Genomic DNA, 27,505 nt, shown 5'->3' on the forward strand with positions numbered 1-27,505 from the left:
TAAATGAAGTATGAAAAATTCTCCTGTTTCTAGAAATGTCATGCCCAGGGCACGGGCCCGTGCGGTAAACAGTGCGAGCAGAAAAATTAAAATTGAAGATGCAAACCAGTATTGAGCTATGGAAATACGCAAGTCACTGCTTCCAGGATGACGTCAGAGACGGCCGTTTCCCCCCTCCTTTAGCTACGAAGCGGCGAAACTGAAAGATCAAAGACACGGTCCCACCCTCCTTTTCCAACACCCTGTTCTTCATGTGGACAGAACTTCGATTCTCCCCCGTGGTAAGCGGCTTATCTCTCTGATCTCTGCTACAAAAAGGGAAAACCGCTCTCCACTTGTTGCTTTCTCCCTTCCACAGCAAAGAAGCAAAACTTCTCCACTTGGCGATCGATATTTTCATTTGGCGACAAATCGGAAACCAGCTTTGGAGTGCCCCCGAAGAGAGAGGGATGGCAAACCTGTAACCTCCCGGCTGCACAGTTCAGCAGTTGAAAAGTGAACTGTTTCGTGTGAGGATCGCTTGTACGTTCTCGTGTTGTTTGACGGAGGAGGGAAGAGTTCGGTGTTCTTTGAGACGGTGTTGTTTTGATTTTCGAAAAAGTTCTGGATGTCGACGATGAGGACTAACGCAGGCGATCTGCGGTAGAACGAGGGTCGCTCGAATTTGATTTGTTTACTGTTGTACACGGCGGAGGAGTGGACGGAAAACATGCAATGGATTATAATCCTCGCGATTTGCCTGCTGGCGATGCTGAAGTGCAGGCCAGTGTCCGCTGCCAGGCTGGCCGACATATACTGGAACTCATCCAATCCTATGTAAGTGGATATTGTTTATTTACTATTTCTGCTATGATTTTCCTGTGTGGAGAAGGATATTTTTTCCGCATTATTAAAGCAACCGCCTGGATTTCTACAACCCACAACTGTTAAAATGATCTGCGAGATTTTCCTCATGTGTATTTACCAGTGGCGCACACAGGAATTTTGTAAGGGGAGGGTCCAAGGTCAAAAGCCTTATTCTCCTATCATACTCCAATATGCCGTTAAATATATTGGCTTGATTTTATCGATTCCCGAGAATGAAAAACAGTAAAAATTAAACTATTGAAAATGAATTAGCATTGTTTAATGAAATATACTTAAATTAATAACCAGAGAGCAAAATAATTTATGCTTTTACTTTTCTTATAATTGAAAAATGGATTCAAGTTCAGAGAATCTCATTTTATTCTGTAATTACAAAACTAAAAACATTATTATTGCAGTGTATTCATTTATAATCGCCATTCCGCTTCTTACAAGCAATTCGTTACAGAAAAAGTGCACAACATTTTAAAAAATCTTTTAACATTAGGATTGTATTATTTCACTTATAACAACTGAAAGTATTGTTACCTTTGTTTGAAATTAATCTACGTACAAAATACATAGAATCATAATCAATCGGTAAAAAAGCAAGACCTATGGGAGGGGTCCGGACCCCCTGGACCCCTCCCTTGTGTGCGCCACTGGTATTTACAGTTTCCATCCCAAAACAGGACACAGTAATGGGGAACTACAAAAACTTATTTGTAAACATCCTTCTGTGGCAATTCACAGATAAAAAAACTGTTATGACCAGGTTTTGACAAACCCCGGGCGACTGAAAAAACAATTCAGGTGACTTTTTTTCATGAGCTATGTTGCTTACTAAATTTTCCTAAGACTGGGAAATAAATTTTTGGTCACCTAAATATTTCTCCAGGTGTCTCTAATTTTGCAATATTTGTTGGTCTTTGGTTATGACCAATCCTTCCCTTCAGAAGGTAAATTCTGGTCGCATTAGCGTCACAGAGCAATTTGTACTTTTTAGTTCAATAATTAGGGAAGGGAGGGGGGGGACTGGTAGATACATCAGATGTTTTTGAAGGCATTTATCCATGTTTGTTTACTTCACAGAACCACGCACTAGCACAGTGTAAGACGACAAACCTTTTTTTTTTCGCGATTTTATTTATTCTTCTTTTCATAAAAACAATCGAACATCATGAAATTTTTGACACCAAAAACTAACAAAAAATAAGGTATGAAAAATAATAATGGATCAATTTGTGCTTTTTTCTAAAAAACGTAATGAAATCTGAGTGACTGAAAAACGCTACACGTGGCTGCATTTAGTTATGACCAGGGTCTGACAGAGCTACTGAAAAAGATTCCTCGGCGGCTAGTTTTTTCAAAGCAAAGAATCTGTCAGAAGCCATGATCCATTGAATTGTGCTATAAAATCCGAAATAATTCGTCTGTAGTCAACATCCCCCCCCCCCCCGTTTTTAATGAAATCTTCATTTTAAATCACGTTATAAAATGTAGGGAAACATGGCTTTGGGACATTTGATTGTTAGCTTCGTATTTATTGTTTTCTCCCACAATTTTAAAATGTGTGGTTAGAACTTAGCTTTTTTTTTCCTTTGCTGGGGGAGGGGGAGTTGAACTTAGTTACAGACGTAACATTTTAATGGGCGACCCTGAGCCTCTTGAGTATTGTATACGATTTCATTCTTTTATCAATTTGAAAAATGTCTTTTTAGCAATCTGAGCTTTTGGTACAAAAATCCATTGAGAAAGATGAATTTGCTGAACATTTCTACTAATGCTTTCGACGAAACTTCAGACTTTGAACCTTTTGCAAAAACGATTCATATACTTGTAGATTTTAAACTGATTTAAGATTTCTTTTAAACCGGAACGTATTTTTGAGTTTTATTTGGGGCGTCCCGAAATTAAATGTTTGGAAGGGGATAGTTTTCAATTCGCCAAATGAAATTCCGAATCGCATGCACCAATCGTACGTCAAATTAGCAGATACATTAAACACCTTTTTTTCGTTTAATGGCGATTTTGAAGTTTTGTCTCCAAATTTTCCGAATCGTTAGACAAAATTTGCCGAATAGGGAAATTTTTGGGAGGTCTCAGTGACATCCCATCGGGGTGCCCCTGGGTTTAATATTATCATCTGCTGCGAATTGCTTTTTAATGGCAAACAAACGACGAACTTCTTTACTAATAATAAAGCTGAAAGTCTCTCTGTCCGGAGGATGTCTGGATCTCTGTGACGCGCATAGCGCCTAGTCCGTTCGGCCGATTTTCATGAAATTTGGCACAAAGTTAGTTTGTAGCATGGAGGTGTGGGCCTCGAAGCGATTTTTCGAAAAATCGATGTGTTTCTTTTTCTATTCCAATTTTAAGAACAAAATTATCATAAGATGGACGAACAAATTACGAAATTATCGTAACGTGGAACCGTAACATGGGCACAAGCCAATTGGCGAGATTCGAAATTATCATAACGTGTAACCGTAACATGGGTTCCCGCCAATGGGCGAGAAAATTCACCATACATTATTTGTAAATATACAGGCGAACCAAAAGACCTTTTAATTTTTCTATTACGGGCAAAGCCGTGCGGGTACCACTAGTAATCAATAAAATCGGTAATCTATCGAAGTTAAAACAAATGACTTGCCCTCTAATTGGTCACGTAACACAGCTCTTTAAACCCTTAGTTTTTAACTAACGAAATGTTGATCCAAATAATGTATCAATGGCGTGCAATTAGACTTGTCCTTTCTCCCCTGTAAATCTGTTTTTATTGAAAAGGCGTACAATTAAAGAAAAAAAAACTTTAAGGTAAAATTAGAACTGATCTATGAGAAGAGTTATTTAAACTATTTCTATTTTATAAAATATGAGCAATAGGGAAAAAAATAAACTTAAAGGTAAAGATAGAATTGATCTACGAAATGAGTTACGTATTAAAACTGTTTCTATTTAAAGAAATTTGTGCAATAGAAGAAAAAAAAAACTTTAAGGTATAAGTAGAATTGAGCTATGGAAGCGAGTCATTTAAAACTATTTCTATTTAATAAAATATGTGCAGTAAGCAGGGTTCGAAAATATGGTATTTTCGAAAATATCCGATATTTTGATATATATCGGATATTTTGATGTATATCCGATATTTTCAATCAGCACAAACTAAAGTCTTCAAAATAGCAAATGCACCCTCAAACCACTCTTTATTTTCGTATATTGTTATTACATTATGTAGATTTAAAATTAAGGTTTCTTTCATTATTTATATCTAATATTTCATTGAACATATTTATCAACTTTAATGGAGTCAATTAAGCATTAGCTGTTTTACTCATTTTCTTCTGTTAGCCACTTTTACACAGTTAATGATTAAGAAATAAAAAATATGAATTACATATATATATATATATATATATATATATATTGAAAAAATAACTATAGAAAATATCAATCATGATATTTTCAAAATAAATATCGGATATACTCAGTCAAACCTCCGTATATCGAACTTCCATATATCGAAATTTTCTATATATCGAAATCCCAGCAAATTTCCATGTTCATTACATGGAAAAATTGTTTCTATACATCGAAAAAATCTCTATATATCGAAAAAAATTTCCAAACATTCGTAGATTTCTTTTCCACTTTAGAATGTTTGTCTCATGAAAAAATGAAGGTTAGGGGAGAAAATTATGTTCACTTACGATTGATATGAAACTCATAAGGAATCTGGGGTTGAGGGGTGTGTAGATAGGTCGTTGTTCCGTTCTGGAGTTCTTAAATTCCCTCAAGTTCATTTCAAATCTTAGTTGTAACCAAAATAGTTTCATGTTATCCCTTTTGTCTGTTGATTATCTTTCCTAGTCTCTTTAGCTTCAGTAAAAATCATTCAAGTTAAATAGATTGATTTTTTACTTTTCTCTCGATTACATATGGTCAAAACGGAAATCCCCTAATGTTGCGGATCAAGTAGAATTACCAAAGAATAAAGATGTATGAAGGCGCAAAAATATTTAATTTCTGTTAATTTTACGATTATTAACTTTCACTTAATGCGATGACCGTATAAATTAGAAATTGGGTTTCATGCACGAAAATTAGCTTTGATTTTAATGTTTTAGAAGATTTTTATGATAAACTAAAATCGTTTCTACATATCGAAATTTCTACATATCAAATTTTTTTCCGGCAATTTGCTACTTTGATGTATGGAGGTCTGTCTGTACATCATGATATATATCATGTTTAATATCGGCAAACCCTGACGGTAAGGGAAAAAAATTAACTTTAAGATGAAAGTAGAATTGATCTACGAAAAGACTCCCGTATCAACCTGTTTCCATTTTATAAAATATGTACAAAAGATGAAAAAAGAAACTTTAAAATAAAAGTAGAATTGATCTATAAAAAGCATCAGTTATTAAAATTGGAATTTAATTTGTGATTAAAATTAAAATACCAAATCGTGGGTTGAAATCAGCCCGGATTTGTATCTCAGCTTTATTTTGTTCTGCCTTTCACAATAGGACAATAAATTTAAAATCTGTACTACAATGTAAGTTAAAAATAAGTTTCAAGTCAAAACTATGCATGTATTTCTTGAAGTTATATTTTGAATTTCAGCTGCACGCTTTTTTTGGCGAAAGAAAAATACCGATTTAAAACAGTAACAAAAAAATGTGGAAATGTGGCATTATACGCATATTTTTTTAATAGGAATTATGAAAAATAGAGTGACATGAGACAAAAGAGAGGGGGGGGGGGTTAAAGTGTGACACTTTGACAAAGAGGGCTGGCGGGTCAAAAAGGTGTGACAATATTTATGGACAGTCCCTTATGAGTTCGGCAAGTTGATAAGATGAACAGGAACATTTTTATTCTTAGGAGTTGAACCTTGCAATTTTTTTTTTTTTTTTTTTTTTTTTCAAATTAAATGAAGGCTTCTTATTTTTGTAAAAATTGCATTGGGGATAAGTAACTATCTTTTATTTGCTATTTTATTATTTTTTTAAAGTCTCTTAATTACATTCAATTCCAAGGCGATGCTATCTGTATCTGCCGAAAATGTTTCCGAAACGATCTTTTTATCTCTTTAAAGTGGGCGGGAGATATTTTGCGGCTGTTCTCTTTGAGATATTAGACGTAGCTGACTGCATGCAAATTCTCAATTTCGTGAACTCAAGCCACCAAAAAGGAGAAAAGAAAATGTCGGCTAACATGTACAAAAACATTGAGAGATTGATAATCGAGTCCTAACATGTATTTCAAAATCCAGGGGCCTGTCCAGGATTTTCCCAGCATCCTATTTTGGTAAATAAATTAAAAAAAAAAAAATGAATAAATAAATAAAATAAATTAATTTGAATTTTGACATCTTGAATTCAAATTATGTTTTTCGCAATCACGAGTGTGTATGTAGGCGTGTGTTTGTGTGTGGGGGGGGGGGGTAGTTGTGTGTATGAATGTGTGTGTGTGGAAGGGTATGTGTATGTGTGTAGGCATATGTGTCTGTGTGCAGGCATGAATGTGTGGGTAGTTGTGTGTGTGTGTGTACGTGCGTGTATGTATGCGTGTAAGTGTAGGATATTGACGCAACCTGGAGACGGCTTTCGCTATAGGAGCAGCATCGTGAGGACCCGGTCGACGGTGGTGCTGGCAGAGGGTGCTGGTGGGAAAATAAAATGATAGGACATCAAAACAGTCAAGTGAGAACAATAAGCAATAGTGATTACTCAAAAAATGAAAAATCAAATCTTTTTGTGAAATTTCAAAATGTAAACCAAAAGTTACCTATCAATATAGACTAGATTTCTGGTTTGCGTACTCATTTATTAAAAAATGAGTCCGTTGAAGGTCCGATTTGGTCAATCGAAATTTTGTGAAGGGTCCTTTTGGTTAATCAGAATATTGTGAAAGATCCTTTTTAACTAATTAGAATTTTGTGAAGAGTCCTTTTAAACTAGTTAGAATTTCGTGAAGGATATTTTTAACCAATTAGATTTCTGTGAAGGGTCCTTAAAAGGACCTGCATTTTCTCTGACCAGACCCAGACACTTGAAATCTGTCATTTTGTTTAGGGTTTAGGCCATTAGAGAAAAAACATACCTGCACTAAATGCTTTTGAAAAGTTTTTGAGTAGTTTTTCGTTGAAATATGCGTGTTTTTATTTGCAACACACGCGTAATGGGCTTGAGACATATTGTGATTTTCCTTTCTTCTGGCTCAGCTTCCCACTAAGTTTTGAAGGCAGTCAATACGTCACAAAATTCAGTTCAACGAAAATAAGATACAGTTGAACTCTCTTAGTACGATCACGCTTAATACGAAATCACGGCTAAAAAAAAAAATCTGAAATTTTGAATTTAAATTATGTTTTTCGCAATCACGAAATGAGACAGGACCCTACTCATTGGAGTTATTCTTTCTAGAAACGGCTCCCCCCCCCCCAAGACTGCCTCTCCTCCTGGGCGGTTACGTGTGCATAGTTGTGTGTGTGCGTAGACCTGTGTGTATGCATGTTGGCGTATGTGAGGGTATATATGTGAAGTCGTGTGTATGTATGTGTGTGAACGTGCGTGTGTGTAGGACATGGACGCCTACGACCAGGAGAAGCGGGTAGCTCAAAACCGGAGCAACCGTGCCGACAGCAGAGAACGGTGGGCAGTGGTGCTTCATAGGCTTCTGGTCCAAGTTGAAAAAGGCACGGACACCAAAAACGGTCAAATGAGAACAATAAGCAATCGTGATTGCTCAACAAACATTTTGTACATGGAGTTTGGTTTCATATCTAATTATATTAAAAACTTCAAGTGTAATACGTGCATCAAATTGAAAGCCTCGGTTAAGACGAACAAAAATTTCTAAACCTAAAATGTTCGTGGTTGAATGCTGTAATATTCTTATTAAGAAATTGTTCATCATTTTGTTATATAGTAGAAGTCCCAATGAGAAGAAAATATTAAATATTTTACACACGTAAAATAAAGCCTACATATTTGTATACCAGTGGACATTTCAATTTACTCGAAGATAAAACTGTTCATCTTCCATTGTGTATTTCAACCTATTCTACGATTTTCGATTAACATTTTCCTTTTTCAATATTTTCCAAAAACATTCATTTATACGAAATAAGTGATTTTTTTCTGAATATACTAAGAGTTAGATTACAATGTGTGTATTAGTAGTAATTTTTTCTAAATACAGGTAGGCATTTCTTCGTTTTTTCAAGGTATCACTCATTCACGGTTATAACGAATAACGGCTAACATGAACAAATTCGTGGATTTTTAACATTTCGTGTTAACCGAGTCATTTTAAGTCCACCAGACAATTAAAAAACTTACCCAAAATAAGTGTCGTTTTGACGTTTTCGGAAACTTTTTTTTACCATGATAACTTCTGGAAATGACCTTAAAAGCAAAATAAAAGAAACTTGTAAGTAATTTGAGTATAAAATTAGCTCCTCCTTATCTGTAAAAAGGCAGTAGAGAAGAGCATTTTTTCTTTACCTTGCTCCTTCTAAAAATGACGCTTTTGAACATTGATATTCTTTGTGCAACTTGTGACTGAAATAAATAACTGCCACAAAGCAGATAAACGAACCACCGTGTAATAAATACCGTCAGTGAGAAGTTGGTATCTAACTTTCGAGTTGCTCGTGGTTGCAGTTACATTTGCATTTAAATCAAGATCAGGAAATGAGTGGAAAAAAATTTGACGCATCGTCTGTCAGATTAATCACCTCCTAAAGGTCGTCGTATTCATTCTCTTTTACATTTTTTGAGTTTTTTCTTGTGTTTACGTGATTATTTTTTTATAATTTTGCGCGTGAGTTTTTCTTTTGGATAGTACTGTAATTTGCAGAAAAGGACATCAAGTTGGAAGGCTGTGAAGATTGGATAGTTAGATATTCAAAAAATTTTGCAAAATAATTTTTCTTGTGTTTAATTTCTAAGCGTAAATTTTTAAAGAAAAATACAGTGAAGCACCGTTTATACGTTTTTGAGGGGACTATAGGAAAAAACGTATAATAAGTATACGTAAATGCGCAATATACTCTGTAGGGACCAATTTATAAAACGTATAATTGATAAAAACATATAAAAGTGAAACGTGTAAACGGTGCTTAACTGTATTACCGGTTTTGGATGAATTATGGATGCACCGCACATGGTTCCTACGTATTTATTGTTGTATTTTTACGAAGATAACGTCTTTCAATAACGATTCAAGGTCGCTAAAATAAAGAGCTTTTGCGTTTTAGCCCTTCAAGGAGCATGGGATATTTGTCCCTAAAGTTAAAAATGTATTTTATGCGTTATCGAATGCATATAACTATTGAATTATGTACAGTATAACTTCGAATTAACGATATCCTTGATTTAACGATACCTTTTTCCAGTCCCTTGACAATCGTTAAATCAAGCTTATACTGTATTTTTTAATGTTAATGAGGCATCAGAATTTTAATAGTAAGAGCAAAAAAATATTAATTTGAACTTTAACCTCTTGAATTCAAATTATGTTTTGCTCAATCACGAGTGTGTTTGTGTGTATGTAGGCGTGTGTGTTTATGTGTGTGTTGGGGGGGGGGGGGTGTTTGTGTGTAGGGTGTACGTGTGTGTAGGCATGTGTTTTTGTGTCTGTGTGCAGGTATGAGTGTGTGGGTAGTTGTGTGTATGAGTGTTTGTGTGGTGGGAAATGTGTATGTGTAGGCATATGTGTTTGTGTATGTGTAGGCATATGTGTTTGTGTCTGTGCAGGCATGAGTATGATGAGTGTGTGGGTAGTTGTGTGTGTATGTGTAGGAAGGTGTATGTATGTGTTTGTGTATGTATGTTTGTGTATGTGTGTAGGTGTATGTATGTGTGTAGGTGTATGTATTTGTGCGTGCGTGTGTGTGTGTAGTTGTGCATGTATGCGCGTGTGTGTAGCATATGGATGCAGCCTGGAAACGGTTTTCGCTGTAGGAATAGCATCGTGAGGACCCGGTCGACGGTGATGCTGCGGAGGGTGCTGGCGGGAAAATAAAATGATAGTACATGAAAGCAGTCAAGTGAGAACAATAAGCAATCGTGATTGCTCAACCGCAAACCTTGTGGTGCTCAAACGGTTACAGGTGTTTTGATAAAAATTTTGTGTAATAAAAGTCTTAAAATAGCAAAAAATAAAGTCACTAAAAAGAAAAAAAAAATGCTTTTTTTTTTTACCTTAACAAATTTTCATGCTCAACCGCAAACCTTATGGTGCCCATACGGTTATAGGTGTTTTGATAAAAGTTTTGTGTAATAAAAGTCTTAAAATAGCAAAAAATGTCACTGTAAAAAAAAATATGCGTTGTTGTTTTACCATAAAAAATTTCCATGCTCAATCGCGAACCTTATGGTGCTCAAACGGTTACAGGTGTTTCGATAAAAGTTTTATGTAATAAAAGTGGTGAAATTGTCTCATAATAGTAGTAACTTAATTCTTTTCAATATTGTCATTTCAATGACTACGTACTTAATTTCTCACGCTTCCTGTCATCAACAATCACAGCTATGTTCTTGACAAAAAAATTCTGTCACAGTCAATCATTTTCATATGTTGATGCATTTTCCCGTTACAGTGTTCCTAATTCCCGCCTCTATTGTTTATCTCCAAAATCTGCCGTTTGCTATTGAACAATAATTCGATGCTCCCTTCACCGAAGTTATTCTCTGAATTTAAATCTTCAACTCTCATTAATCGTCAGCGTCATCCCCGAATGTTAACTTTCCACCGCCCAAACGCTTCGAAAACTGGAATGCGTTCTATCAGACGCCGCTTAAATCTAATCACGTTATTCTCTGCAAGCGACATTTTATCGACGACCAAACGTGACACTCGACTTTTCGACAGCGCCGCTATTTACTTCCATTTGGGGGTACAAAAGGGTTAAAAATCCTCCTCTAGGCATTGTCTGATTTTGCGAAACAGTCGCTGGGCCTGAAAGGGCTCGTGTTTGATATTTGTCTGCTTTTGTGGTTATCTAGTTCGAGGGGGAGGAGGAGGGGGGGGGGGGTAATCGCGACATTATTTAGCAGTCCGTCGCCGCCGAGTCCGTGAGCAGGACTCTGGCCGGGCGCCAGTTTCTGTGTTTGCACAGATTTGTCCTGGTGTGACTTTTCTGTTGTCATTCGAAATGAGCGGATGAATCGGTATTTAAATGTGATTCATGGTGTCGTATTTCGAATGTCTGGAGTCGCAGTGTCGATGAATAGCTTTCAAAGTTTAAATAAAGCATTTTCGGCGCTGTTTCAAAAATAGATGTCATTGTCTGGTATGAATAAATTTCATTTTAAATTTTAAATAGAAGAAAGTTGCTGTTTATCAGTGGATCTCGGGCTTCACTGCGGGGTACCCCAGGCGTAAGAAAGCTCTCCAAGCACCCCATAAGTCAAATTTCTTAAATGTGCAAAATTTCTTCAGCATTTCATGCTTTTTGCACATATGTCTATACCTTGAAGCAAGAATACCCTATGTCATATTTTGACCAAATTTTACTAATGATAGAAATCTGTCCACGGGGTAGTTAATTTTTCGGGGCAACAAAACCAATGTGATGATTTTATGTTTGTTGCATTTATGTCTGTACCTTGGAGCAAGAATAACCTATGTCATATTTTCACCAAATTTTACTAATGACAGAAATCTGTCCACGGGGTAGTTAATTTTTCGGTGCAACAAAACCAATGTGAGGATTTTATGTTTGTTGCACATTTATCTGTACCTTGGAGCAAGAATAATCTATGTCATATTTTGACCAAATTTTACTAATGATAGAAATCTGTCCACGGGGTAGTCAACTTTCGGGGCAACAAAACCAATGTGATGATTTTATGTTTGTTGCATTTATGTCTGTACCTTGGAGCAAGAATAACCTATGTCATATTTTCACCAAATTTTACTAATGACAGAAATCTGTCCACGGGGTAGTTAATTTTTCGGTGCAACAAAACCAATGTGAGGATTTTATGTTTGTTGCACATTTATCTGTACCTTGGAGCAAGAATAATCTATGTCATATTTTGACCAAATTTTACTAATGATAGAAATCTGTCCACGGGGTAGTCAACTTTCGGGGCAACAAAACCAATGTGATGATTTTATGTTCGTTGCATTTATGTCTGTACCTTGGAGCAAGAATAACCTATGTCATATTTTCACCAAATTTTACTAATGACAGAAATCTGTCCACGGGGAAGTTAATTTTTCGGTGCAACAAAACCAATGTGATGATTTTATGTTTGTTGTACATTTATCTCTACCTTGGAGCAAGAATAATCTATATCATATTTTGACCAAATTTTACTAATGATAGAAATCTGTCCACGGGGTAGTCAACTTTCGGGGCAACAAAACCAATGTGATGATTTTATGTTTGTTGCATTTATGTCTGTACCTTGGAGCAAGAATAACCTATGTCATATTTTCACCAAATTTTACTAATGACAGAAATCTGTCCACGGGGTAGTTAATTTTTCGGTGCAACAAAACCAATGTGATGATTTTATGTTTATTGCACATTTATCTGTACCTTGGAGCAAGAATAACCCACGTCAGATTGTGACCAAATTTATCTTATGATAGAAGTCCACAAAGTTATAGTAAAATCACACTCATCCAACTCTTATTATCTTTTTTTGTTTGTTTGTTTGTTTGTCAGCAACCAGTCTTATTATTTGGAGCAGAAACAAGCAATCGCACCTGTAATTCAAGTATATTCGAAATAATTTAAAACTATGTGTACATTCCTAACCGTAGCATGTGATAATAATATCTTGAAAGGATCAAAATTTCTCTGGACTTGTGAAAATAATTAGACAGAGACAAGGCATGAGCGAATACACATAGCGACAGAAGAAAAAAAAACGTTAGGTACGACATTTCACGGTCAATCCACTGGAGTTAAGGTTAAAGTTTCAACGATCAAAATATCACCAAGCAAGCCACCGCTTCTTTCTTTTAAATGTAGAAGCAATTTTCACCAGTCATACCTTGATGAGTGATTTTCTACTAAAGAAAAATTTTAGTACTAGTCTATTTAATTTCTGAGAGAAATTTAACCCATGCATCTAGTATAAACGGACACGCTTACAATGGCCTCTTCTCATTGGCCAACACTAAAACGTAGCTAAAGGGTGCAATTGGTTTTTAAAACTCCTCTCAGACCCCTTTATTGTAAGCAGGGGCGGATCCAGAAATTTACGTTAGGGGGGGGGTTTCAAGTTTCAATGGCCAGCATTAAACCTCCTATGTAAAAAAATATTAGTGAAGCAGGGTTTGCCCATCCTCGTTTGCTACGAACAAGGGCGGATTCAGGGGAGGGTCAAAGGGTCAACTGACCCCCCTGTGAGAAGAATTTCATTATGATTATTATTAAACTTCAATTCTTTAAATCCGAGAAAGTAGTGCATGGAATCCAAGTCAACATTTTTTTTTTTTTTTTTTTGCTCGGTTCTGTAAGGTAGTTCTTTTTAGCGCGTCAAAATTCAAAAGAATCAAAAGAATTGCCTGCGTTTGTTTACTGGGGTATTGTTATTTTGATTTCTTTGTTCATTTTCAAAAGCACAAATTTCTCTAATGAGCTTAACTTTTTTTTCCAGTTCTCCTCCCCCTCAAACCACATGTTGTGCGTGTCATGCGTGCTTTTTCCTACTATTTATAGATATAATCTCGTATAACCAAAGCTTACGGTAACATGACCATCATATCTGCCGAAAGAAAAGTGACTTTTGATGAAAATTTGAGGGAATATGATGCATGGCTCAGGCTGCGGCATTGAAAATTTAGGGGGAGGGGAGGTAATTTTGATGGGTTTTGACTTGGGGGGGGGGAGAGTATTCCGTAGCATATGAGGCGGTACGCTTTCCTGCATGGACTGATGGGCAACCCTGCTTAACTGCTACTTTTTTACGTAGGAATAATAACGATATAAATTGAAACTTGACCCCCCTTACAAAAATTTCTGGATCCGCCCCTGGCTACGAAGCACGTACTCCCCCCCCCCCCCTGCCTAAATTTTGCCAGGTATCATATTCCCTCTTTTCATCAAAAGTCAAGTTTTCTTAGGCAGACAGGCTGGTAACGTTACCGCAAGTGAATATAAGTGTTCTTTTGATAATGAACAAAAATTCAAAATAGCAAAAGTTCTACAGACAAATCTAGTCAATCCTTTGAATTATGATGCCCTGAGAAGAAATACCTTACAGAACCAAGCAAATAAAAGGTTAACATTGATTCCATGAACTATCTTTTTGAATCTAAAAAAATAAAGTTTAGTAATAACCTTAATAAAATTATTGTCACAGGGAGGTCAACTGACCATTTGACCCTCCCCTAAATCCAAGGGCGCCCATATGCAAAATTTTAAGGGGGGGCTGAAAAATTTTCCCCATGGTTTAGCAGAATATTTTCCCCATGGAAACCGATTTCAGTACAGATTAGAGTTATTAAAGTTCGACATTTTTAATAACTTATTGATTAATTGCTGGAGAAGAAATGATTTTACATTTTTGCAAAAAAAAAAAAAAATACTAAAAGCAAGGATGTCCTAATTTCAAAGGGGGCTCAGCCCCCTGATATATGGGCGCCCTTGCCTAAATCCACCCTTGATTGTAAGCGATATTAAGAAAATCTCGATTAAATTATTTTTAACAGTACCGTGGTGTTGCAAGAGACTAGACCAGTATCTTATTTGTAAAGGGGGGGGGGGATCGGATTTCTTTTAAAAATTTGGTGCTCTTGGAAGCCTCTATTTCGCCAATTTATTATTCGGAGACATCATACCAACTTGCTGCAGAATAAATATTCTGTAATCCTATAACCGTGTTCGAAATAATTGTCTTGTATCGATTTTATCATGGAAAATAATTTTCTTATAATAGATTCACTACAATTATTTTAGTTCTCAAAGCCTTATCTAAACAGATCTTGGTGAGATGCAGGGGGGAAAAAACCACTTCTATAATTTCTCAATATTTCATTTTTGACGACAAATTGTCGGCTACTGAAAATTAATTTCGATGTACAAAAGATGCTGATATAATCATTACTCTTCGACTCCACTCGACAAAAACCACGCCCTATTTTATTAATACAAGCTCACTGGGTGTATTTATTCCAATCGAAGTTGTGCCTGCATAACAAGTTGTAATGTCCTTTGTATCATATTTGGCGAAGCATCGCTTATTACCTATCTATCTTGCCTAAGTTTTTTTTTCTTCCCCATACATAAAATGTGTTCTTCAATCCAATGGCCATCCATTCCTCAAAAAAAGGTAATTTTTGGAGTCAACCTGTAAAACACGGCAAGTCAATTTTTAAAAAAACAGTCTATTAAGATTCCAATTATGTTAGATCCTCGTTTTACACAAACTATGTGAAAAATATGAACTCAGCTTCTACAAAATGCAATTGAAGAGTGAAGTTATTCAGAAACAACATTTCAATTATTTTATTTGCTCAGTTGCCCGTTGCTGAGCAACAAAATATATATATATATATAAATAATAAATAAATATACAAATTCCAAGCCGAGGAATTAACTTGTTCGGCAAATTTTGGCGATGATTCGGCCAATTTCTGGACAAATATTGCAGCACTGATATTCTTTAAAATTGTTTTTGAACGTTAGATAATGTTCCTTCTTCTTATTATTAAATGTTAGTAATGAATATGTGTGCATGTTCGTATTTTTACGAAAGGCGCACACATTGAACATTTGTGAGTGAAAAAAAACTTGGACAGTTTATCTTTACTTTTTTGTATAATTTGTAAAGCGTTTCTTTGCATATTATAAGGCACTATTAGTATTAAATAGGTGTAAAAGGAAGGGTCATGTGACACACACATCAGCTCGTTTCAAATTAACATACACTCAAGTGGCCACATGTGAAGTCATTCCTACTAATGACAATCATTGTTATTCGGATTCGGAGCTTCCATCCATCCAGCTGCAACTAATGATGAATTTTTGCTTTTGATGACTTCTCAACAGGCAACTTCCAGCTACCCCAGAATTGGATCACCGAGTCGCGTACTTGCCAACTGTTACGGATTAGGAGTACAATTCACGTATTTTAGATGTATTTTACGCATTAGTCCCGATTTTTCGCACATTTCGAAATCCGATTCCACCCGCCTCTGTGAACTTCTCCTGTTTTGGTTCACTGTGTGATTCTGCCGCCAATTTTGTGCTTACCAAACCATAATTTTTACTTTTTCTTTTACCTCATATTCTGTAGCAGATGACTTGCACTATCGCCGCTTTGCCAAGCTCTTTCGGGATTTTCATACCGAGTTATATCCGAATGAAGTCAAGCTAGATTATTATCTATATATATATAAATGAATGTTTGTCTGTATGTCATCCATGAACTCAAAAACAACCCGGCAGATTTGGCTGAAACTTTCACCGTTTGTTATTTTTGGTACTGGGAATGTTTATAGACCAGTTCGAAAAAAATCCTATCGATAGTTCCTTTTTTATTCCAATTTAAGTCACAATCCATTGGATAAATACGAATAAAATTATCGGCTGCAGAAATTAATTCGCGTGAAAGATCTCATTGATAAGAAGTTAGCTGTTGCCATTTTTCTTGAGTTTGAACAAATAAATTCTTTCTTTATTGTTTTATGGCTTTTCATGCAACGGGGGGATTTAAAACTTTTTCTATTTGATATTTTTAGCGATGGATTGATCTTGCAAACTGCGTGAGTACAAAATTTGAGTATAGTCACGGCTTCACTTGATACCTGGACCGATTATTATGAAAATTGCTATATATATGTATTTTTCCACGGAGAAGGTGCATAATATGCTCATTGAAGCCACTCGCTACCAGGTGGCACTGCAGAGTAGCAACTTCTGCCCCGTTCAACCGACTGTCATGAAAATCAGTATAATGATGTATTTTTTTGTTGGCGTAGCAACGCGCGTCGGGTACAGCTAGTTATTTTCTAAAAATTGATTAAAGACGTTTCGGATTGCTATGGAATATCGAAACAACGGAATTTACAAGGTAAAAATATGCAAATGTGGCAAGTTACTTAGATTCAGGATTTTTTTTTTCATTATTTTAAAACTTTTTAAAAGTTTGCTAATCATATCAGTTAATTTAAATGTTGGACATATTTGCCAATTAACCCTTCACACTCCACTCATATGTTGACATCATGCTTAATTTTGTACGTTCTTTATTAAATCTGAGCAAATTTTTAATCAGATGAGTAGTGGTGTGCAGTGCACAGAAAAGGTTTACTAATGCTCATTTCCAAAAGTTGGCTAAGTGTGGTGTCTTGATTCTCATGATTTTCAAGTGCTTTTTATTTGGTTTAACCATGACAGATTTACCTCTTAGTCATACATTTAGCAGTTATCCTTAATGGGCTTTCTTCATAGTATTTTTATCCACTCTTTCGGAATGTCTCAACTTTTGTATTATCCTTAATCCGATAGATTTATCAATTTTCAATTCATACCCATGTAACTGTACTTTCGATGTCATATAGTATTTGTAGATCTTGGTGCTAGAAGCGTCACTTTTCAGTAACTTTCGGGAACCAGAAAATAAAAAGTTTAAAATATTCCTTTTTCAAGATTTTGTACATAAGACTGTATCTGTGTGATTTTTTTTTCTTTTTTTGTTACTCATGCAAATCCTCAGTTTGCGTCGAAGTTTTGCCAGATTCGGCATAGAAGTCCTTTGATGTTCAGGAATTCGCGTATAATTTGTAGTAAAAATTGTCTGAAAGCTAAAAAAAATCTATTTTTATTCAAAACGACCAAAGAAAAAAAGTCATCTAGTTGAAAAATGAAATAAATCTTTGCATCGACTAGCTAGGAAAAGATAGAGGGGGGGGGGGGACATACTAAACTTCGTAATTTTAAATTACAAATCTGGGCCGCGAATTTTCTCAACCTACTAGATTCTTTCTTTAATGATGTTTTTTTTCTTTTGATCAAAATTATATTGGCCTTTGCCTTGTCCTTCGACTTTCTTGCCACCAGGACACTTAGGACATGAAAGGATCTTGACCTGCAGCACACGTGGCCGAAACCTTAAATGTTTCTCTTGCCAGAATTGTGACAAAAGGGCTTATCGACGAATAATCTACTGCATTAAATCCGTTGATTCCAAATTGCCATCTCTGCCCATTTCCGAGGATTCGACGTGTAAACTTTGCTGGCAGAACTGGGTTTCACGCTGTAGGCAGCTACTAATCGGTAGGGCTCGACCGATGGCATTTTTCGGCCGATGGGCCGATGCCGATTGTTGGCCGATTGTTCAAAGATGGCCGATGGCCGATGGCCGATTGTTTTCCTCCAAATGGCCGATTGCCGATGGCCGATGGCCGATGCCGTTGGCCGATGGCAAAAAAAAAAAAAAGAAAAAGAAAAAAAAAATCAAACAGAAATAAATTGATGAGATTGTCAGGGATTTAAAGTATCATTGATTCATTTCACTTTACTTCCTTTTTACGAATAAGGAATTGTAAACACAAAAAAAAAAAAATTAGATTTCGACTTAAATTTCTATTTTACGATCACCATATTTATACATATACTCTTGTGATGTGTTCATGCGCGTAAACTTGCGTCCCTCAAAAACGTTATGAAATAGTAAGTTGAAAACTCATACGTATGTAGGTAGTATGATCTAAAAGTTCGAGGACAAATTCTATAAAACCTTACCCTGAATAGTTCACATTGCTGAAGCACATCTATCTACAAAATAGTCACCTTGAACGACTATGCACTTCTGCCAACGTTCGTATAGCTTTTAGAAGCACTCCTGGAAGACATTTTTCGTAACCTCCTGTAAGGCCTCTTGCGCTGCTGCTTTTAACTTCATCGTGGGGAAGAAGGCGACTTTCATGTTGAGGATGCACGTTTCGATTGGTCAATACTCTGATATGACAAACAAATAACATAACGTTTCGTCGGACTTAGTTCCGTGTGATTTTTACCTGTTCCCAGCAAAAAAAAAAAAGCGCGCCGCTTTCTTCCGTGAGGAGAAGATAAAGATGCATCATAGAAGGTAGCGAAAAATGTTTCCAAGAGTGTTTCCAAAAGTTATATGAACACTGGCAGAAGTACACAGTCACAAGACGACCTTTTGAAGGTGGATGTGCTTCGGTAGTGTGAACTATTCTGGGTAAGGTTTTATACAGCTGGTCCTCGAACTTTTGGATCGTACTACGTACAATCTGTATAGGGTGTAGTTGTGCTTCTCCTTTTTTGACTGCTGTGATTAAAAAGAAAGAACAACAGCAAAAAAAAAAAAAAAATGTTTAATAGACTGTTTAATAACCAATTGATTTGTCTTTTTTTTAAAATTGAACATATAGCTAAGATTTCAGTAATATTGTAATAATGTATGGATTTAGGTCATTAAACATAATTAAAAAACATTAAATTATGTTGTTTAATCATTCAAAAAAAATTAAGAATAAAACTATGAAACAGGAATATATTTATACTTATTTAAAATTTATGAATAGAAAAGTTTGCATTTTTCAAAAAAACCTATAACAGTGACATAAATTTTGCTGGAAAAAGAAGTAGCCATGAAAAGAGCGAGATTCTTAAAATGCAACTACAATAAAAAAAACTCAATATTTACACCAAGTTAATAACTGAATACATATACTACGTGATCTGATGTTTGCACAATATTGAGCAGTTGGATTATTTAATCTTTTATGAAGCTTTACAAACAAGTTCAAATTATTTTTTTCAATTTAACAATAATTTTCTGAAATTTAAAAAAATTGCATAATAGAAAATCCTTGAAACTTTTAATAAAAAAACTAAAATAACTTATTCATTGATTTTATATAAATACATAAAAATAGTTACAACAGAAAAAAATCGATTGCTATTAATGATGCAAAAAAGACGGCGCATTACGAAATATAAGTGAAACAAGTATGAGAAATACGCAAAATGACACTTCTTGACCAAAATAAATAATCGCTAAATATTTAAAAAATGCTTGAAACGACGAGGTAGGGTTAGGGGATCACCCTCTGATTTTGGAGTAACTCACACTTCGGCCCCAACCTCGGCCTCATTTTTTTAGTACAGAACCGCTACCCCCAACGCCTCGGAAGAGTTTCTGAATCTACTTCAGCACTTCCGAAGAAAAAATTCAGAAGTCCCTTTGATTTCCGAATTATGTCACCATTGAAAACGTCTTTAATCAATTTCTTACATTAATGCTCTAAATTCTTTCTAAACAATAGATAAAGTTTGAAAAAAAAATCTTTAATTTTATGAACGGTGTTAGTTTTAAACAACTCAGAAGTACAACTAGAGTTTAATTTCAGAAATATAGGGAGTGGAAGGAGGGGCACGCAAATGTTCTCGGAAATTCAAAAAATAGTCGTAAAAAATAGAGTTCATAATAATCATAAACATTCAGCAGAAAAACCCTTTCAAAACTTGCACCCGAGTTTGTTTTGACGTGCAGTGGCGGAATTAAAATATAGCAAATGTTGCAATTGCGCGAGAGGCCCCATAACCATAGGGGCACCGTAGGAGTTACAAAAATGCTTATGATAAATGTTTTACAACTTCTGTGATAGAGAAATAGGGCCCCAAAATGTATTTCGACGGGCCCCTAACTTGTAACTCCGTCAAAGCGATACAGCAAAGACTGCATAACTGTGATTCATATAACAAATACCGAAAAATTACAAATTGCCGTCGGTTCAAAGTGACTCTAATAAAATGACACAAAAACCGGTTTCGCCATCTCATATTTGTTTCCATGGTCTGAGATGCTATATTAGTTTTGCATTGAAATAAGTAATAAATAGCCACAAAAAATGAGTAAACAGGTTTTTCAGAACACCCGAGCGAAAACAAAAAGGGAAGTGCACAACTGGAACGTACGCACACCCCACATGCGAAAATTTATCCTTCTACAGCTTACCATTTTTGAGTTATGACTTATAGTCGAGGAGCAAACGGTCAAATTTTAGCTCCCGTGCGATTTTTGTGATACAATTATAGCAGTTAGTTTTTCTGAAAGGTATTTGCATGAGGAAAACGAATTCAGATGTTGCCACCCCCCAAAATGGTGCAGGGGGCTGGGGGGCAGCTATAACTGCCGTGGGGGGCAAGTGATTTCCCGTTCAATTTTTGTGATACAATTGTGTGACTTAGCTTTTCTGAAAGGTATTGGTACGAGAAAACCAAATTTCGATAATGCCAACCCCGAAAATGGTTCAGGGGGGCTGCTATAACTACATTTGGGGGGGCAAGCTGTTTCCCGTTCAATTTTTGGGATACAATTATGGGAGTTAGTTTTTCTGAAAGGTATTGACACGAGGAAACTGAATTTGGATGATGCTACCCCCGTAAATGCTGCAGGGGGGCGGAGGGGGGAAGGGATTATAACTGCATTTGGGGGGCAAGCTGTTTCCCGTTCAAATTTTATGATATAATTATGTGAGTTAGTTCTCCTGAAACGTATTGGCACGAGGAAACCGAATTTAGATGCTGCTAACTCCGAAATTGGTGCTGGGGGGCAGGGGGGGCGGTTATAACTGCGTTGGGGGCATGTAATTTTTCGTTTAATTTTTGTGATACAATTATGGGAGTTAGTTTTTCTGAAAGGTATTGTCACGAGGAAAACAAATTTGGATGTTGTCAACCCCGAAAATGGGGCAGGGGGGCAAGAGGTATTCTGTTCAATTTTTGTGATGCAATCATGGGAGTTGGTTCTGCTGAAAGGTATTGGCACGAGGAAAACGAATTTGGATGTTGCTATCCCCTAAAATGCTGATGGGGGCAGGGGGGGTATGACTGCAAACATAACACACTTATATATTCAAAATTTCTCGGTTTACAACAAGTTTTCAAAGTTTAATATGCTTAAATCCACTAATAACAACATTAAATGCAAAAAACTCCGAATTAAATTGCTGACACGTGTTTCGAAGCTATTAAGAGCTCCTTTTTCATTGTAAAAGATGTGAGTTTATGAATGAAAATTCATCCGACTAAAGACGATCTTTCCATCGATAATGGGTTCCTGGTAACAAAGTTTATCATTTCAGTAAAAAATATTAGGAGGAAGGGGGGTCCCCCCCCCGTTGATTAAAAAAATGCAAAATTGTATTTGTGTACTTTATTATTCTTTGTATATATTTCCTCTCCCGAAATAAATTTGTACCCTTTACCCAGGCCTATCATTTTGGGGGGGGGGCAGTGTTAAGCCCCCCCCCCCAAATGACGGCTTTGACGGCCCCAGCTCTGAAAGAATAATGTTTTTTCGTTTGAGTTTTTCTCCTTTTTTTTAAAGTAAATTTTAACTAAGTGGTGGGAGCGCTTGGATGAAATTTCCAACACCATGGTGGTCGTACATTAAAGAAACAAACATATGTCGAAGGAGGTCTTTTTTCTCCTTTCCCCTTTGTACTCATAGAAGCGGAGGACAAAGGCATTGTTACGAGAGCTTAACATGAGTTCCTTGCCGCCGCCTTTAATTTTGCTTATCTCTTCCTTCCCGTTGTATTGCGGCCTAGTGTATCTTCAATTCTTGGTTGGCGGTCAGTTTTTCCAAAAGCAACAATGTCAAAATCTGATCCAGTTCTCACGGAATCGGCATGTCCAGTTTTACAACCTATATGTCTCTAGTAATTCTACAAAGCAATTTGATGGGTCTCATTTTCCTAATCAGATCGTGATAGTATTGGTTTTTTACAATATCTCTTTTCTCTATGAAGCACACCGTACCTTTTTATTCTTCTGAAAGAAAATTCTCACGAACAAGTTTCAGAGAGGGAAGAGCAGATCTCTTTAAATGGTCAAAACAGAAATTTATTGCTGTCACCAGTATTATCTATTTTATTGGGCACTTTAATTGGCCACTTTTTCTCTGGAGTCACATGAAATGGAAATTCGTCAACAAGGGAACGTTGTACCATTTATTTTTAAGAAAGAGAGGAGAAGGGATTCTTATTTTAGTCTAGCTCATTTAAAATAAAAATATTGTATGCAGAAGTTTGACGCACGTCGTTTATTAGTTTAGTAAGCAATTAGTCACTTTCAGATGGATCTCACTGAACCAAATACAAAGCTAAAAATAGGAATTAATTATACATTATGTATTATATGTCAAGCGAAATCCACCGAAGGACTAATCATTAACCCTACCACACATGAAAAGGTTTTAAAGAGTGTGCTAGAAAATGCTAAATATGAAAACGTCAAGTATGTTTCATCTAATATCCGTTTGCGTGGAATGACTGCAAAAATACTGGCTGACAACAAGGCATCATGGCATCGAAGTTGTTACCAAGATGTCACTCATAAGGGACATTTTGAACGCATAAAAAAGCGATATGAAAGTCAAGCTCAGCATACATCACCTGTTACAAATAGTAGCACATCGAGACTGACACGTTCACATTGCATTCCATTCAATAAAGAGAAATGTTTTTTCTGTGACAAAGGTCAGACACGTGCAAAGTCCCTCAGAAAACTGTCGGTTGATCATGCTCAAAAAAGTCTGAGTGATGCTATTGCTAAAAGTGAAAATGAAGCCCTCCAGATAAAACTTAATACAGCAATAAACCCTGAAGATGGTCACGCTATCGACATTCGATACCATTTACAATGTTTTGCGAAGAATGTGACAAATGTACTACGATGTCCTAATGCCAGTGCACCCAACACTTCTAGAGCCCCTGAGAGTGCGTCAGAGATTGAATTTACTTGTATGATTCAAGAATGTTTAAAAACAGGTACATTGAGTATGGCTGATGTACAAACCACGTATGAAAACATTCGTGCTATGAATAACGTCCCTTATCCATCCATTACAAGGAAAGAAACAAAAGAATTGCTACAGAAATCTGTTGCAGATATTGAATTTCACCGTCCGCAGAAAAGAAATCAAGCAGAAATTGTTAGTATGAAGCATGCACGAGACAATAACATGATATCCCAGAATGATGATGAAGATTTAAACATGACCATGAGGAGTTTGTATGATGCTGCTAATTATCTCCGTAAATCTATTATGAAGTCACGGTTATGAAAGTCACGGTTTCAATAAATGTTTTGTTTTGTTCAAAAATACTCTTTATATTTTGAAACCGAAAGAAACACCTGTACAAAAAATTTGGGGGGGGGGACCCCCCTTCCTCCTAACATTTTTTACTGAAATGATAAACTTTGTTACCAGGAACCCATTATCAATGGAAAGATCGTCTTTAGTCGGATGAATTTTCATTCATAAACTCACATCTTTTACAATGAAAAAGGAGCTCTTAATAGCTTCGAAACACGTGTCAGCAATTTAATTCGGAGTTTTTTGCATTTAATGTTGTTATTAGTGGATTTAAGCATATTAAACTTTGAAAACTTGTTGTAAACCGAGAAATTTTGAATATATAAGTGTGTTATGTTTGCAGTCATACCCCCCCCTGCCCCCCATCAGCATTTTAGGGGATAGCAACATCCAAATTCGTTTTCCTCGTGCCAATACCTTTCAGCAGAACCAACTCCCATGATTGCATCACAAAAATTGAACATACCTCTTGCCCCCCTGCACATTTATAACCGCCCCCCGCCCCCTGCCCCATTTTCGGGGTTGACAACATCCAAATTTGTTTTCCTCGTGACAATACCTTTCAGAAAAACTAACTCCCATAATTGTATCACAAAAATTAAACGAAAAATTACATGCCCCCAACGCAGTTATAACCGCCCCCTGCCCCCCAGCACCAATTTCGGAGTTAGCAGCATCTAAATTCGGTTTCCTCGTGCCAATACGTTTCAGGAGAACTAACTCGCATAATTATATCCATAAAATTTGAACGGAAACAGCTGCCCCCCAAATGCAGTTATAATCCCTCCCCCCTCCGCCCCCCTGCAGCATTTACGGGGGTAGCATCATCCAAATTCAGTTTCCTCGTGTCAATACCTTTCAGAAAAACTAACTCCCATAATTGTATCACAAAAATTGAACGGGAAACAGCTTGCCCCCCAAATGTAGTTATAGCCGCCCCCCTGCCCCCCTGAACCATTTTCGGGGTTGGCATTATCGAAATTTGGTTTTCTCGTACCAATACCTTTCAGAAAAGCTAAGTCACAGAATTGTATCACAAAAATTGAACGGGAAATCACTTGCCCCCCACGGCAGTTATAGCTGCCCCCCAGCCCCCTGCACCATTTTGGGGGGAGGCAACATCTGAATTCGTTTTCCTCATGCAAATACCTTTCAGAAAAACTAAGTCCCATAATTGTATCACAAAAATTAAACGAAAAATTACATGCCCCCAACGCAGTTATAACCGCCCCCCCTGCCCCCCAGCACCAATTTCGGAGTTAGCAGCATCTAAATTCGGTTTCCTCGTGCCAATATGTTTCAGGAGAACTAACTCGCATAATTATATCATAAAATTTGAACGGGAAACAGCTTGCCCCCCAAATGCAGTTATAATCCCTTCCCCCCTCCGCCCCCCCTGCAGCATTTACGGGGGTAGCATCATCCAAATTCGGTTTCCTCGTGTCAATACCTTTCAGAAAAACTAACTCCCATAATTGTATCACAAAAATTGAACGGGAAACAGCTTGCCCCCCCAAATGTAGTTATAGCCGCCCCCCTGCCCCCCTGAACCATTTTCGGGGTTGGCATTATCGAAATTTGGTTTTCTCGTACCAATACCTTTCAGAAAAGCTAAGTCACACAATTGTATCACAAAAATTGAACGGAAAATCACTTGTCCCCCACGGCAGTTATAGCTGCCCCCCAGCCCCCCTGCACCATTTTGGGGGGTGGCAACATCTGAATTCGTTTTCCTCATGCAAATACCTTTCAGAAAAACTAACTGCTATAATTGTATCACAAAAATCGCACGGGAAACCATTTGCTCCCGGACTATTAGGAGAGATGCATACGTACAGTGGCTCCCTGTACACTTACGACTTTCAATGAAATAGGCCCTTATCCATTGGTTAAAATTAATGTTTCGGAATGAGTATTTTGTTATAAGATCTATGATCTATTTTTAACAAAACTACATGAAAATTTTTAATAAAACATTAAAACTTAATTTTTTAAAAATCAAAAACCAAAAAGTGCCGGGAAATTTATCTCACAAAAGTCTTCGTACACTTTGAAAAAATGTCAAAAAAATAGTAAACAATTTAACTTTTTACTAAGTTATTATTTAGTAGAATATCATACAGTAACAACAACAGCTTTTAAACGTCTGGCAATAGATTTCATTGTTTTTTCTTTCTTTTTTTGTGCAATTTCTGAGTAAGTGTTCAGCCGCACTACGAGTCTTACTGTTTCTAGTTTGCTTTTCGTTTAAATGGTGCATTTTCGTCATCTAGCCACCAGATATCTCCAAATATGTTCCATTAAGTTTAAATCTAGCGATTGAGGAGATATTTCTAAGCTTAAGGACAAATTTTGAGGCACCAAACGCGAACGTGTGCTTCTTATCGTTATCTTGATAAAAAACAAGTTGTTTCCGATTACCAAATTTCGGGCTAATAGTTTAAAATTGTTTTTTAAAATATTTAAATGAACAGCATAATTCATTATTTCACCAAAAAATTCCAAACTTCCAAGTCCTGATGCTGAGATGCACCCTCACACAGGAACACCTTCACCGTCCTGATTAACTGATTCAACTAAGTTCTTAAGATTAAATTCCTCATTTTGTTCTTCCATTTACAATTATACAACAATTTAACCCAAAATGTTGAATTTATTTTTATCTAAAGTAAGACGTTGTTCCAAAACATTTTGAGCTTATTTATCATTGATTTTGCGACGGAAAGCGCAAGCTTACTGTTTTTTGCACGAACAAGAAAATTTCTGCGGGAAGAGGTCCCATGTAATCCAGCTAATCAGAAACCTTGACGAACAATTTTAGGTAAAAATTAAACGTAAAATGTTTCATTCAATTCTGCAGAAAGTTTTTCAGTTCTGAAATGTGTATTTTTCATGTTTTTTTTTAACTGTAAACCTCTGATCACGCTTTGTTAACTTTGCCAGTTGACCTTTTCTTATTTTGTTTTCGATCCAATTCTTGTCTTTAAACCATTTTATCAAGAACTTCACAATAGAATGGTATAAATTAACCAATTTAGAGACATTTCAAACCAATTTACGGCTAATGTGAGGGAAAAAATCAAATTTCGAAATCGTGTTTGTTGCTTTCTATGCATACCTGCCATTTTAAAATAATAAGAATAATATTAGGGAATAAATACACAAAAAATTACTAGCAAATGACTTTATAGTATCATTACAATGCAAAAATAATAATAAAACCACATATGATAATATTAATTATGAATTTATTCGAAAATATTTCAGTGTACGATGACTTTTGTGGCGTATCTTTTCTCTGTCTCTTCGTTTTTTGACAAATTTCAAAAATAAAATGTGGCAATATTTTGAAAAAAAACTACTGGGTTTTATTCAGAATGGCATAGGAATGGTGTGAAAAAAAATTGGATTTCATATTCGAATTCAGTTTTGCGTTATTTTGGTTTTAGTACAAAATTTCAAGGTGTACGAACACTTTTGGGAGCCACTGTACATCCAGCTGCAAGAAACAACGCCATAATTAACTTGTTTGGTACCTG

General features: G+C 36.1%; 1 protein-coding gene across 1 annotated transcript in view; it reads left to right on the top strand.

Moving 5' to 3' along the window:
* The first annotated feature begins 528 nt into the window (after positions 1–528).
* Positions 529–27,505, top strand: part of LOC129224116 (ephrin-B2-like) — a 210,009-nt gene continuing 183,032 nt past the window's right edge. Inside the window, exon 1 of the mRNA XM_054858526.1 lies at positions 529–816. Coding sequence (XP_054714501.1) covers positions 710–816 — 107 coding nt within the window. The 5' untranslated portion in view covers positions 529–709. The remainder of the gene's footprint in view (positions 817–27,505) is intronic.

This window comes from Uloborus diversus, chromosome 6 (genome assembly GCF_026930045.1).
Source record: "Uloborus diversus isolate 005 chromosome 6, Udiv.v.3.1, whole genome shotgun sequence".
NCBI lineage: Eukaryota > Metazoa > Arthropoda > Arachnida > Araneae > Uloboridae > Uloborus > Uloborus diversus.